The sequence below is a fragment of the Desmodus rotundus genome, chromosome 7, assembly GCF_022682495.2.
Source record: "Desmodus rotundus isolate HL8 chromosome 7, HLdesRot8A.1, whole genome shotgun sequence".
Classification (NCBI taxonomy): Eukaryota; Metazoa; Chordata; class Mammalia; order Chiroptera; family Phyllostomidae; genus Desmodus; species Desmodus rotundus.
Window position 1 is genome coordinate 5,122,174 of NC_071393.1, and position 12,236 is coordinate 5,134,409.

Below are 12,236 nucleotides of genomic sequence, written 5' to 3' on the forward strand. Positions count from 1 at the left end.
GCGCTAGGTGGTCTCCGGGCGCTACATGGGTGGGGCCAAAATTGTCCTGCCCCTCAGACCTTTCATTCCCTTCTTTAGGCTGAGCGTTGCGAAATCAGGTGGGCGAGGTGTGGGCGTGGCCTAACAAAGCCCCTCCTGTGGCCGGGCCTCGTAGGAGACACTAAGACCAGGTCAGCCTTGGAGCAGCGGGTTGATGGGCGGGGCCAGGTCCGGCCCGAGCCCCCTCGGACTGAGCCAGGCTCGAGGTTGACATGGGCGGGGTTCGGGTGGCCCCGCCCCGGACCCGCCCAGACCCCGCCCCTGCCGTGGCCGCCCTCCCCCGCCGGGCTGCGCTCTCAGAGCCGGTTTCCCTTTACATAACGGCGCGGGGCGGCATGGGCTCGGGCCACCGCCTCCGCCCGGCGGCCCGCGCGGACTATCGCGGCCCGCGGTGGCGACGGCTGCAGCAGCAGCAAAGTTTCCCCGGCGGCGGCCGGGGGGCGCATCCCCCCGCAGCTGTCAAGCTCTGGCGGCGGAAATGATGAGACGCTGGCCATTTTCCGAGCTCGGGTTTCCTGCCTGAGCCCCGCTTGAGCGAGCCGAGAGCCAGGAGCCGGCGCGCAGAGGGATCGTGCCCGGGGCGGGGGCCCGCCCGCCCCCTCGGGATTTCGGGGGGCCAGGGGCACGCGACGCCATGGGCCGGCCGGGCCCGGACCCCCTCTCTCTCAGGTAAGCCCGCCTTCCCAAGCGCTCGCGTCCTCGGGGATGGGAGGGCTTTAATGGGGGAAGAGGAGGCCCGTGTCCAGTTCTGCCCAGGGTCTGTGCACTCCTACAACAGCCTAAAATATTGTCCTGCAGCTAACTCGATTGGGGGCGTTCCCGCGGTGACCCTTCTTCAGCGCCCGCGACACCCTCCCAGTGACACCCCCACCCACACACGTGCTGGGGATATAATGGGGGCAGCCCAGGCGGCGAGGGAGACGCTGAGAGAGGGTATGGCCAACACCCCAGTTCGCCTCTTCAGCAGCCCAGCCCGTTGCGGGCAGCAGTCCCCCTCAACTTGTGACCGGTGAGGAAGGGTCGGGAGTCATCGCTAGGTACCTTGAAAGTGAAAGTGGTCCAACTGAGGCTGTGAGAATAGAAGAGCCCTCCAGCCGCAGCTCACTCCCTCTCCCAGGCCACGCCATGTGGCTAGGAGGGTAGCACCCCGATTTTGGAAGCTCCTCTCCCCACTTCTTGCATTGCAGCGGGGGGGGGGGGGGAAGCAGGATCAGGCGCCCCCATGCTACTGAATTTGAAGGTTCACAAGGTTTAGGGGGCCCTAGAGCCCAGGTCTCTTTGGGCATGGACCCTCACAACCAGGACCTGGGGCTCCAGGGGAATTTTCCCACCAAAGAAAGGGTGGGGTGGGGTGTGGGGCATTGGACTGATAGGTCAGCAGGACTGGGAGGGTATTTCAGAGGCCTTCAATGCCCAGTGAAGAAACCCCTCCCTCCCTTTGGCCACCGGGGCTTTTGGAATGATGGGGACTGCATTTGAGGAACTGCGTTTGCCTGTCCCGCTGCTGCTTTTTCTCTTTAGTTTCCTCATTCCCCTGTTTCTCTTCCCCATTCCCGGGGCCACGATGATGTAGGTGAGGAGGTCACTGCCTGCAGCTGGGGGCCTCCAGGGAGGGGCCTGGCCAGGCCGGACCTAGGGGGAGGAAGTGAAATCGGGGTGTAGGCAGGGGCTTGAGAGCAAAGGGCCTGGCGATGCAACGTCTGCAGGGCCACGGTCCAGCTTTGGGGGCAGGAGGGGCTGAGACCCGTGCCCCCTTGCCTGGGAGGTGAGCATCCCCTGACACCTGCACGCTGCCAGGCTTAGCTGGGGCCGCCAGCCCATTCCGCATTCCCACTTGTAGTCCAGCCACAGGCCCCCTGCCAGGGCGGTGGGCACATAGGTCTCCAGGGCTGTGGGCTCGAGTCGTGTCTGGATTTCCCGTCACTGACCTGGCTGCCAGAGAGAGCGGAAACAGCTCTGGCAGCTCCTCAGGGCCTATGGGGGCTAGAGACCTAGCCCTAATAGGGGGAGAGCAGGCAGAGGCTGCCTGGGCAGCCTGGGGTCAGTGAATGAGAGGCCAGGGCCTGTTGGGGAAGCTGGAAGGGTTTTTAATATACTTTTTCTGAGCCTTTTCCCACAACCCCCCTCGGGGAGGGAAAACCCTTCTGAGCCAAAGGGTGAACATTCCTAGAACTTGTTGGAGTCCCTGCGGGCTACAGAGGCTGAGGCAGGGAAGGGGCTGGACTGAGGACCTTCAGGGGCTCAGCGGTGGCAGAAGAGCATCCTGGAGGCTTAGATTCCGTTCTCTCACTGCCTCCTTTCCAGCTGAGGGTGGGGGCAAGTGACACTGGTGAGCCTCAGTTTCCCATTATGTTAAATGGGGTAATAGCAGGTTTGTGGTAAAGACGTAAAGGAGCCAGTGTATGAGAAGCACCTGGCAGAGAAGGGGTTCGTTATGGTGGAGGCGGCAATGTTATTGTTGCCATCATGAGTGTTGCCGGCTATGGGCTGTGGAGGGTTCATTAATGGGTGCCTTGGGCACCTCCTACATGGTCAGTTCCGGGCTCCCTGAGTCTTGGGGAGAAGAATTCTGAAGACTCAGGCAGGATGAGTAGATGGTGCTTCCTTGGCTATGAGACCTTGCTTAACCACGCCAGCCTCAGTTTTCTCATCTGTCAAATGGGAGTGTGCCCGCTTCTTAGCATCCTTGGGACCATATGGGTGTGAATTCAGCAAGTGTTTACAACTGCATGATCAGGAGGAGGAGGAGTAATAAGGATGCGATTGTTATTACACTGTCGGTTGTGGATGTTAGCTCTGCTTGTTTTCTATCAGGTCCTCCCCATCCCCACTCTTCTGGACCCTGGGCATGAGCTTTCTCTGATAGAGAGAACTTTTTTTTACTTTTATTTATTTTTTGGAGCGAAGGGAAGGAAGGGAGAAAGAGAGGGAGAGAAAAACATCGATCAGTTGCCTCTTGCCCGCCCCCAACTGGGGACCTGGCCTGCAATCCAGGCCTGTGCCCTGACTAGGAATCGAACTGGTGACCTTTGGTTTACAGGCTGGAGCCCAATCCTCTGAGCGGCACCAGCCCAGTGCGCAATAGGGCTGATAGAGAGAACTTTCTAATACAAGTCGAACTCTGGAGAGCCACTCCAGATAAGGCCCAGCAGGTGCTAGGTAGGGAGCCCTGCCACAGTTCAGCCTGTGGGGCCCCTTGGATGTCTGGGTCCTGCTGTGCCACCCTGGACACCTCCACCTCCTGGATGGAACCTCTCTCTTTGGGCAGAATGGGGTGGGGCTGAAAGCACCTCCCCCTGCCAGTCCTAGCACCCGCCCACTTTGAGTGGCAGAGACAGGGTGCATAAAGCACTTAGTACTGGACCTGGCACTTAATAATAATAATAGTTGTTGTTGTTGTTGTTATCATTATTTAAATGAGACGCCTTTCCAGTTAAGTTCCCAGTTCTTCCTGGTAGCAGCATGGGCTTTGAAGCCAAATATGGGCTCTGCCAGCCTGTAGCTGTGAGGCCTTGGGCAAGTTACCTGATGACTTTGGGCCTCACCTGCCCATTGGGGGCCAAGAATCCCAGCCTCTCCAGGTTCTATGAGCCTGTATGTGAGCTTATATTCTAAGTGTGTGAACCGGGCAGAGTGTTGGGGTAATTTCTATGGCTCTGTGACCTTGGGCTTGTCCCTTACCTCCTCTGAGCGACAGGTTTCCTCCTCCAGGACATGGCAGTAAAAATGGCTTCACAACAAGGTTGTTTTGAGAGGAGGCAGGTACGGAGCCTGGCACACAATCAGTGCGCAGTAAGTGTGAGCAACTGCTGTTAATGCCCAGGAGGGGCTGGCACTGAATTGCCAGGTTTCCTGGGAAAGGGTCTCTGTGGGGCCCTGGTTGTGCAGCGTTTGGGGCTGGGAGCGGCAGGAAGCTGCTTCCATCTGGCAGGCAGGAGAAGCCTGCCTCACAGAGTCCAAAGGTGTAATGCAAGTTGCAAGTTCCCAGCTACCCCTCCTCCCTGGGGAAACTGAGGCGGGAAGGCCAGGGGAAGTGACTCAGCTGGGGTCACTAGCTGAGTCAGGCCTAATTGGACCCAGGAGCCCTGTACCCCAGCTCCCTGGCTTCTGGGGGCCTGAGGTCCCTTGGGAACTAGGCAGGCCCAAAGGCCACAGCTGGATACTGCTTGCTCAGGCCCTGAGGCCTGGGTGACCAGCTTTCCCTGGTCAGGGCCCCAGGGTCCCCCCCAGCCACCATTGGCTGCTCAGCCCAGAGTCCTTCCTCTCGTCAGGGGCAAGGGGCACTTCCCCAGGAGAGCAGGTCCTCCTGGCGGCGTCCCTGGCTCGCCCAGGCCGGAAATACGGCAGCTGAGCAGATGGCTGGAAGATTTTTCCTCCCACGCCACCCTGTCAGGGGTCGGCAAGGGGGGCCGGGCTGCAGGCTTCCTTATGAGCCAGGCCTGGAGCCTCTGGGGGCCAGCCCGGATGTGGGCCCCCACCCTGGCTGGCCAGGGGGAGGCTGCCGCTGCCCCAAGTCTCCCCAGGGAGGCCTGGGAGGGAGGAAGTTTGTGCCCTGCTCACCGGGAGCTGACTCACAGGGCGCCTGACAGTGGGGGTGGGGGAGACTGGCCTTGGGGGACCAGGGGACTGGAAATGTGATTGGCCGAGGTGGACACAAAAGGGCCTTTGGCAAGGAATCTGGCCTTTGTGAGCTGGCACTCTGGTATCATATCACAGGAGGGGCCCAGAGAGGGTGATGAGTGTGGGGAGAGGCACAGGAGTGGGTGGGTTTGAGAGCACCCCTCCTGAATTGCCCCAAAGCAGCCCCGCTGATGGGGGAGGGGGAGCTTGCTGAGCTGCTTCCCCTTGTTGAGGTCTTACCCTTCTCCCCTCAACCCAGGGACAGTTAACAAGAAAAAGTCATAGGCTGGGACTGAGAGGGGGTGGGGTTTGGAGAGCACTGCCCATTCTTGGGGGGTTGGTCCCTGTCATTGCCCGCCTCCCCATGCCTGGCTGGGCCTGGGTGTCAGTCTGGGGCGGGGGCAGAGGAAGCAGAGGACATTTCCTGTCTGGCAGACTGTGCCGGCCTGATAAATGTCCCTGAGTGTGAGGGGACCCAAGAGAGTGCATCAGGGCCCTGGCTCCCCGGGGCTGCTCCGTGGGCCTGCCAGCTTGGATGTGTGAGAGGGCAGTGGGCTGCCTGCCCGGCAGTGTGTGTTGGGGTCCCCCCAGCTCTCTGGGCCTCCCTGGGCAGAGGGTCTCAGCTCCTGGAGAAGTTGGTGCTGTGGGTGGGAAAGACAGAAATGCTCCCTGTGGCCTGGAGTCAAACCTGGAGGCCTCCCCAGAGGAGGTGTCTCTGAAGGTTTGAGACTTCCTGCCCAAACATCTGTGATCTGGGGGCAGGGCTGCTGGAGACCTAGGGGAGGGTGGAGGCTATGTTTGGCTCATTTTAACTTCATTTACCACAATTTAAAATATCCTCCCCAAGCCTTGGCAGGTAGAATTCCCGCTGGTGGATAAGAGCCTTCACTGCACCTGGGTCTGATAATTTAAAGGGAAATGGTAGCTTGCCGAGATTACATTACCCAGGGTGATGGGATTGGGGCGAGTCGGAGAGCCCCATCTCTGGGGTCATGGGCCCCACGCGCAGAGCCAGGACTCCCAGCTGTTTCAGAGCCTGATATCTCCCTGGCTTGGTGGAGGCTTGAGGGTCCCTTAGGATGGATATCCTTAGGTGGAATGAGGGACACCAGACAACAGGCTAAGACTTCAGGGCCTTCCTTAGGTCACCCTTTGCAGCACTCCAGTGGACACGGTTGTTCTGGGCTTGGGGCCCTGGCAGGCAGACCCGCCCCCACCTTGCCCCTGGGTCGGGCTGGAGGAAGCTGTCTCTAACTCCTTGTGTTTGCCATGGGGGGTTGGGAGTGGGGCGCCAGGAGGGGATCTTCTGGCATCACATCCTCCTCATCCCTCACCCTGCTGGGGGACTAGGGGAATCCTGGAGCCCCCCCCCCCCCACAGCTAGGGAGCTCCTGTCCCTGAGGCCGGGCTGAGCAGGTGGGGGACCTCTGGATGTGCAGGCCCCTCTGGATGGAAAGCTGCTTGTCCTGCTGGCTGCTCAGGCTCCCAGATGCTCCGGTCCGGGGGTAGAAGTGCCCGAAGAACCCTCCAGCTCCTGCTCTGCAGCCTCAGCCTGGGGGCTCCTGGGAACCCCAGGTGATTAATACTTGCTTTCTGTCCAGAGCCTCTCAGCCCCTGCCCCCAGGGTTGGCATGATCTGAGCAAGTGCTCTTCCTCCTGGCCTGGCATATAGTAAGTGCTCAATAAATGGCCACCACCTGAGCCGAGGCTCCAGAAGGAGACTGTCTTCCTGTGGCCTGTCTGCCCACAGCGCCAGAAACCTCCTGGCACCACCGCCTCCCTGGTTCGGGCCACAGCTGGCCATTTCCTGCCTGAAGCGGCCATGTATCCCCTGAGAAGGTCTTTTGTTCGGTTCCCATGATGCCCCAGCCCTGCCCACCAGGCCAGGCTCTCCCTGTGGTTTCTCCTGGCTGGCAGGCCTGGCCTCCTCTGGAGCTGGCCCTCCTTTCTAACAGTAATAGTAATGAAGTAGCAGTAGCCACTGGTTTCAGGAGTCCTGTGCCAAGCACCCCTGAGACATCAGTCCCTAGAATACTCCTAGCAAATGCCCAGAGAACATTGGCCCATTTTACAGATGGAGACATCGAGGCTCAGAGGGGGAAACCCCTCTTCTGTAGCACCTGGCAAGGAGGTGACCCCAGGTTTGGTTGCCAGCTCCATCACAGAGAGGTCATCTGGGTGGGGGTAGGGGTCTTGGTGGGCTCCTCAGACCCCCCACTCACTGCCTTTTCTGCCAGTCCTCCTGGGTCAGTGGCATGGCTCTGGAGTGTGCTGTTTGCAGCCCATCTGGACCCCGAGAGTTCATCAATTCATACAGCTGGTATTTCTGAGTACCTGCTGTGGCCGGGCCCTGGGGAGTGGGCAGGGATGGGAGGGCATCTCAGTCCGCTGGCCGCACAGCCCTGGGGGAGGGAGGTAAACGGTAGGTAGCATCGCTCATGTTTACTGAGAGTGAGCCGGGTTCTAATCCCAGCCCTGCCCCTCACTGGCCCCGTGACCCCGGGAGAGCCACTCCCCCAGCACCTCAGTTTTCTCAGCTATAAGTTGGGCGTAATGCTGGGACTCCACCTCTGGTGGGGAATGAACAAGAGAATAATGCCAGCGTCTGCCACGGAGCAGGACGCACAGCTCGAACCAGCACCGCCTTTTTTGTTTCCCCACGTTCACCCTGTGGCTATTTCCCTGACCACCTGTGGGGTTGGGGGCCAGGAACTGAATGAGACCTTTATACTCCTGCCAGGGTCACACTCATCCCTTCCACAGACACGCACGAGGAAGAGTCTTCTTTGTGGTGTGCATTTGGGCACCCATGGGCGTTTTGGGGGTGCCTCCTGCCATTCATCCTTAGCTGTGGCACCTCTTTGTGCTTAAGTTTCTCCGCCTGTAAAATGGGAGCCGTTATTGACCCTACCTCCGAATGCTGTCATGAAACTTGGGGGAGTTCTCGTTTGCAAGGGCAGTTAGAAAAATGTGTGAGATGTAGCGAGTGTTCAGTGCACGTCACTCTTGTGGAGAAACGGGAATGCGAGCCATGGAGAGGAGAGCGGCCAGCCATCGCCTGTGCAGAGACAGAGCTTGGAGTGGGCACAGCTGTTCCAAGAAGGCTCCCACTAGGGTTTGGCCCTGCAGTTGGACTTCGAGACTGACACCCAGGGGTGGACAGGGACAGGTGTTCCAGGCAAAGGGACAGGCAGGCAGAGGCCCAGGGTACACAGGAGGTGGGCTGGCCCATCGGTGGGTGCTGGCCGCCACGTGTCTGCCAGGAGAGTGAGAGGTTGCAAGTTCTGCTGAACTCTTGCATTTGTTCATTCAACAGGCATTTGTTGAGCCCCTGCTCTATGCCGGGAGCTGCAATAGGATGGGGAGTTCCTGGCCTGGTAGAGCTCAGTTTGGTGGCAAGATAGGCACCAATCACATAATTGTAGCTGCTGAATGACAGTATCGCACTGTACGGGATTGGCGAGCTCAGGGAGGGCTGCTTTCGAGTGAGACTTGAGCAGGCTGAGAGCAGGCAGGGCTGCAGGATGCTAATGCAGTCACCCAGAGGCAGCTGGAGCCAGTGGGGCAATTCCATGGGGCCCCTTTGGTGGGGCAGCGGTCTGGGCCTGGAATCTGAGAGCTCTAGTCCCCAACCCGAGAGGACAGGGCCTGCCTCACCTGTGTCAAGGCATGCTGCAGGGTCAGCCGGGGTCCAGGCCACCCCCACGTGCAGGTGAAACCCTTCCCTTCAGCAGTGGGGCGTGTGTTCTCAGAGTGCGACGGTCAGGGGTGCGTGTGGCTCCTCGCCCTTCCCTCTGTCTGGCAGCTTTTACTGACTGCCTACTCTGTGCAAGGAGCCTAATGTGTGCAGGTGCTCAGCTCTGTGCTGTCTTGGGTGTCCTGCTTTGACCAGCTGTGGCATAACCACCATGGTCTGGAGATGGTGGGGTGACAGAACCCCAGTTTCTGGGCTCAGATCTCCATTCGAGTCCCCTTCTTAAGGACTCCTTGCAGCCGATACCACACTGCTCCCTGTTTGGCAGATGGGAGCCCAGGGTTCAAAGAGGTCCAGCAGGGTGTCAGGGACCACGCAGCCTCTGTGTGTGTGTGTGTGTGTGTGTGTGTGTGTGATAGAGAGAGAGAGAGAAAGAGATGCAGCCTCAGGAGAGTGGGCATTTCTGTCTGGGTCACTGCTGCATCCCCAGGGCCTGGCGTGGTGTCTGGCACATAGTAGGCCCTCAGTAATATTTGGGGAGGCAGGTGAACAAGTAGGCATGATTATGTGTCCCCAGTCGGGGCTCCAGCCCACCTGGGTCCAGCTGGAAGGAAGGCCTGTTCCGATGGCAGCTAGGGCACTCTGGGGTTCAGCACCGCGGACAGCAGAGGGTGGGGGGCTTCTGCCCTTCAGATGTGCCTGAGGAGGGACCTGAGGGGAGCCCCAGCTGGGACGGGAGGGCAAGGGTTGGCTGAGCAGGAAATATCGTTGCACCTTTTGTGAGTCTAGGCAATCTATTCCTCTTCATTTGTTGCTTTGTATTTTCTGGCAACAATACACTGTCACTGTATCATTCAAATAACAATAGAAACAGCCAACCCTTATTATGCTTTTCCTAGTTTCTGAGGCCTGTCCATTATTTAACTCAATCCTCATAACGCTCCAGTGAGGCAGGCACAGTCATGGTCCCCACTTTACAGATGGGGACACTAAGGCAGGGAGAAGCTGAATAACTCACCCAAGGTCACACAGCTAGTAAGTGGTGGTGCTGGGATCCGAACTCAGCCTCCCGGCCCTGTATTTTTGTTTTTAAAAAGGAGAAACATCGAGTTTGAATACTTGTGCATGGGGAATTCACATAAACAAGAAATTCCAAAGACAGGCACTACTTACTGGGTGTATGAGACATTTTGGACAAAGGAGAAGGGTTGGATGGGTATTAGGTTTCAGAAGTGAGAATGGGTGATTTACGGGTGGTTGGGGAAGAGCCGGGGCCGGACACACCTGGCAGGAAAATCCTTGCGAGGAGGCAGAAGCCGTGGGACACGGGGTATCGTAGCTGACGGGCTCATGTTGCTGACCTTACTTTCTGGTGAATAGTTGTTACAGTCTTCCTCGGTTACTTTTCGCCCTGCCCCCCAGTTCTGGTTCCTCCCCAGAGGCCACAGTTTCTGGATGGGTCTGCTCCAGCCACGCCTTTCTCTCCCACCACTGACACGCATCCACGTGCCCCTGAACACCGGCAGCTGGGCTTTGTGTGTGTGTCAACAGGGTCGCGCAGTTTGCATTGCTCTGTGGTTTGCTTTGTTTGCTTCGTGGTGTCCCTTGGAGATCTCACCGAGGTGGCGGCATCGGTCTTCCACATCCTCCCCGGCTGCTGCGGGAGATTCCAGCTGCAGGTGCACCAGTCTCCGACTGAGGGGCAATTAGGCTGCGCGGAGAAACAAGTATGAGGTGTCCTGAGTTACAACAACAGGCTGAGGGTGAAAAGCGCTCTGTTGACACTGAGGGTGAATTTCCAAGTGATTATCTAACCCTGGGAGCCTCCTCGTCTAATTTACACATGAAGTTTCTAATGTGCTGCCCACAGGGGCAGACACTTTCCCTCTGTGTGTGTGCGCGTGTGTGCGCATCAGCTTTGTCTATAGCTGGTGTAAATCCTTTCAGGCCAGGCTTAGCCGGCCCCCCACCCGCCCCCACCCTTGATGTATAAAAACCCTGTCGGACCTCCAGGAGCAGGACTCGGCTCTCTTTCCCACCTAACCGCGCTGCTGGTGCTGTAGACTTCCCGCCCCGGGACCAGCCGTCCACTGCTTTTTCTTTCTTTCCTTTTTTCTTTTTGCCTAGCAATGGCCTAATAAACCCTTTCTTTCAAAAAGACTTTCAGCCATGGGAGTTTAATTTTTTGCTTAACAGTCGTATCTACTTTTTCCCTACTTTAAATGTGGGGGCAGGAAACGTCTAGCAGGGGGTTGTCCTAAGATTTCTCTTGAATACTTAAAAGAGGAATTACTGGGTCTGAAACTGACCCCGTCATATTGCCCCCCAAAAAAGCTGTACCTCCTAACCGTACCCGCAGCTCGGTATGGAAGGGCCCATTTCACTGCATCTTCACCAGCACTATGTGTTATGAGTAATTTTCGATTTTTGACGTTGGGTTTGTTGCCTGTTCCCACCTGTCTTTCAGCCCGGCTGCGCCACCTCGGTCTCCGCCATGAACGGGCCCGCCCTGCAGCCCTCCGCGGCCTCCTCCACGCCCTCCGCCTCCTCATCCACCAGCGCAGCCCCAGCCCCGGCCCCACGGGGCTGGAGCGAGTTCTGCGAGCTGCACGCGGTGGCCACGGCGCGGGAGCTGGCCAGGCAGTACTGGCTCTTCGTGCGCGAGCATCCGCAGCACGCGCCGCTGCGCGCCGAGCTCGTGTCGCTGCGGTTCACCGACCTCTTCCAGCTCTACTTCTGCCGCGAGGTGCGCCAGGGCCGGGCGCCCGGGCCGCCGGCTCGCGACTACCGGGAGGCGGGCCGCGGGCCCCCGGCCAAGGCCGAGGCCCCCCGAGCCGAGGCGGGCCCCGGCCCCGCCGCCCCCGCCGCCCCCGCCCTCCCCAAGGCCCGCAGCTCGGAGGAGCTGGCCCCGCCGCGGCCGTCCGCGCCCTGTGCCCTCCAGCACCTGCGCCACAGCCTCCGCCACATCATCCGCCGCCGCTCGGCCGGGGAGGTGCCGGCGGCTGGAGCCGCGGGGGAGGCCCGGCCCAAGCCTGGCCTGGCCAGGAAGTTCTTGCCCTGGAGCCTGGCCCGGGAACCGCCGCCCGAGGCCCTCAAGGAGGCGACACTGCGCTACAGCCTGGCCGACGAAGCCTCCATGGACAGCGGGCCGCGCTGGCAGCGCGGGCGACTGGCCCTGCGGCGCGCCCGCGGCCCGGAGGGCGGCGCGGACCGCCTGCTGGAGCTCTTCGACCCGCCCAAGGTAGGCACCGCGGCCGCCGTGCTGCGCTCGGCGGGGCTGGACGGTGACAGATGGGGGTGGGGCCTCGGGTTTCCAGCAGGTGGCCGCAAGGTGCCCAGAGGGAAGGATACCTCTTCAAAACTGAACTTTGTCTTTGAGAATCACTTGATGTACAGAGAAGTTGCCGAGATGGCGCATTTTCCCTGCACACGGCGCCCAGCTTTGCCTCAGCTGACAGTCCTGCGTGTTCGTCCTAGGGACCCACATCAGGCGCCCCTGTTACCTAAACTTTGCGGCTGCTTTGGCTTTCGCCAGGTTTCCCTAAGGTCCCATTTCTGTTCTACGATTGGATTCAGTCGTGAGGCGCCTCGTGGCTGTGACAGGTCGACCCTCCTTCTTTTCTCGTTTGTGTTAACCCCGACGGTTTGGGGGCGTGCGCGTCAGGGGTTTTGTAGACTGTCCAGGGACACCCTATGAGCTGTCACCTGGGCTGTGGCAGATTGGTCCAAGTGGCCCTTGGAGACCCTGACCCAGACTGACCTTGACATGCAGGAGGTTGTCTGCCAGGGGGTTCCAAACCGCTGTGGAATTCCTTTGCAGGCTTGCACACACGCCCCCGCCCCCCATGCTCTGCGGATGTCTTACTTTCTTTCAAGTTCTAAC

General features: G+C 59.4%; 1 protein-coding gene across 4 annotated transcripts in view; it reads left to right on the top strand.

Moving 5' to 3' along the window:
* The first annotated feature begins 328 nt into the window (after positions 1-328).
* The window catches only part of SH2B3 (SH2B adaptor protein 3), a 34,961-nt gene continuing 23,053 nt past the window's right edge, over positions 329-12,236 (top strand). The window contains exons 1-2 of one of the 4 annotated variants that reach the window (XM_053928760.1): positions 329-708; positions 10,821-11,594. In XM_053928760.1, the coding sequence (XP_053784735.1) occupies positions 10,848-11,594 (747 nt within the window). In that variant the 5' untranslated portion in view covers positions 329-708; positions 10,821-10,847. The remainder of the gene's footprint in view (positions 709-10,820; positions 11,595-12,236) is intronic. The other 3 variants (XM_053928763.1, XM_053928762.2, XM_053928764.2) reach the window with 3 other exon arrangements.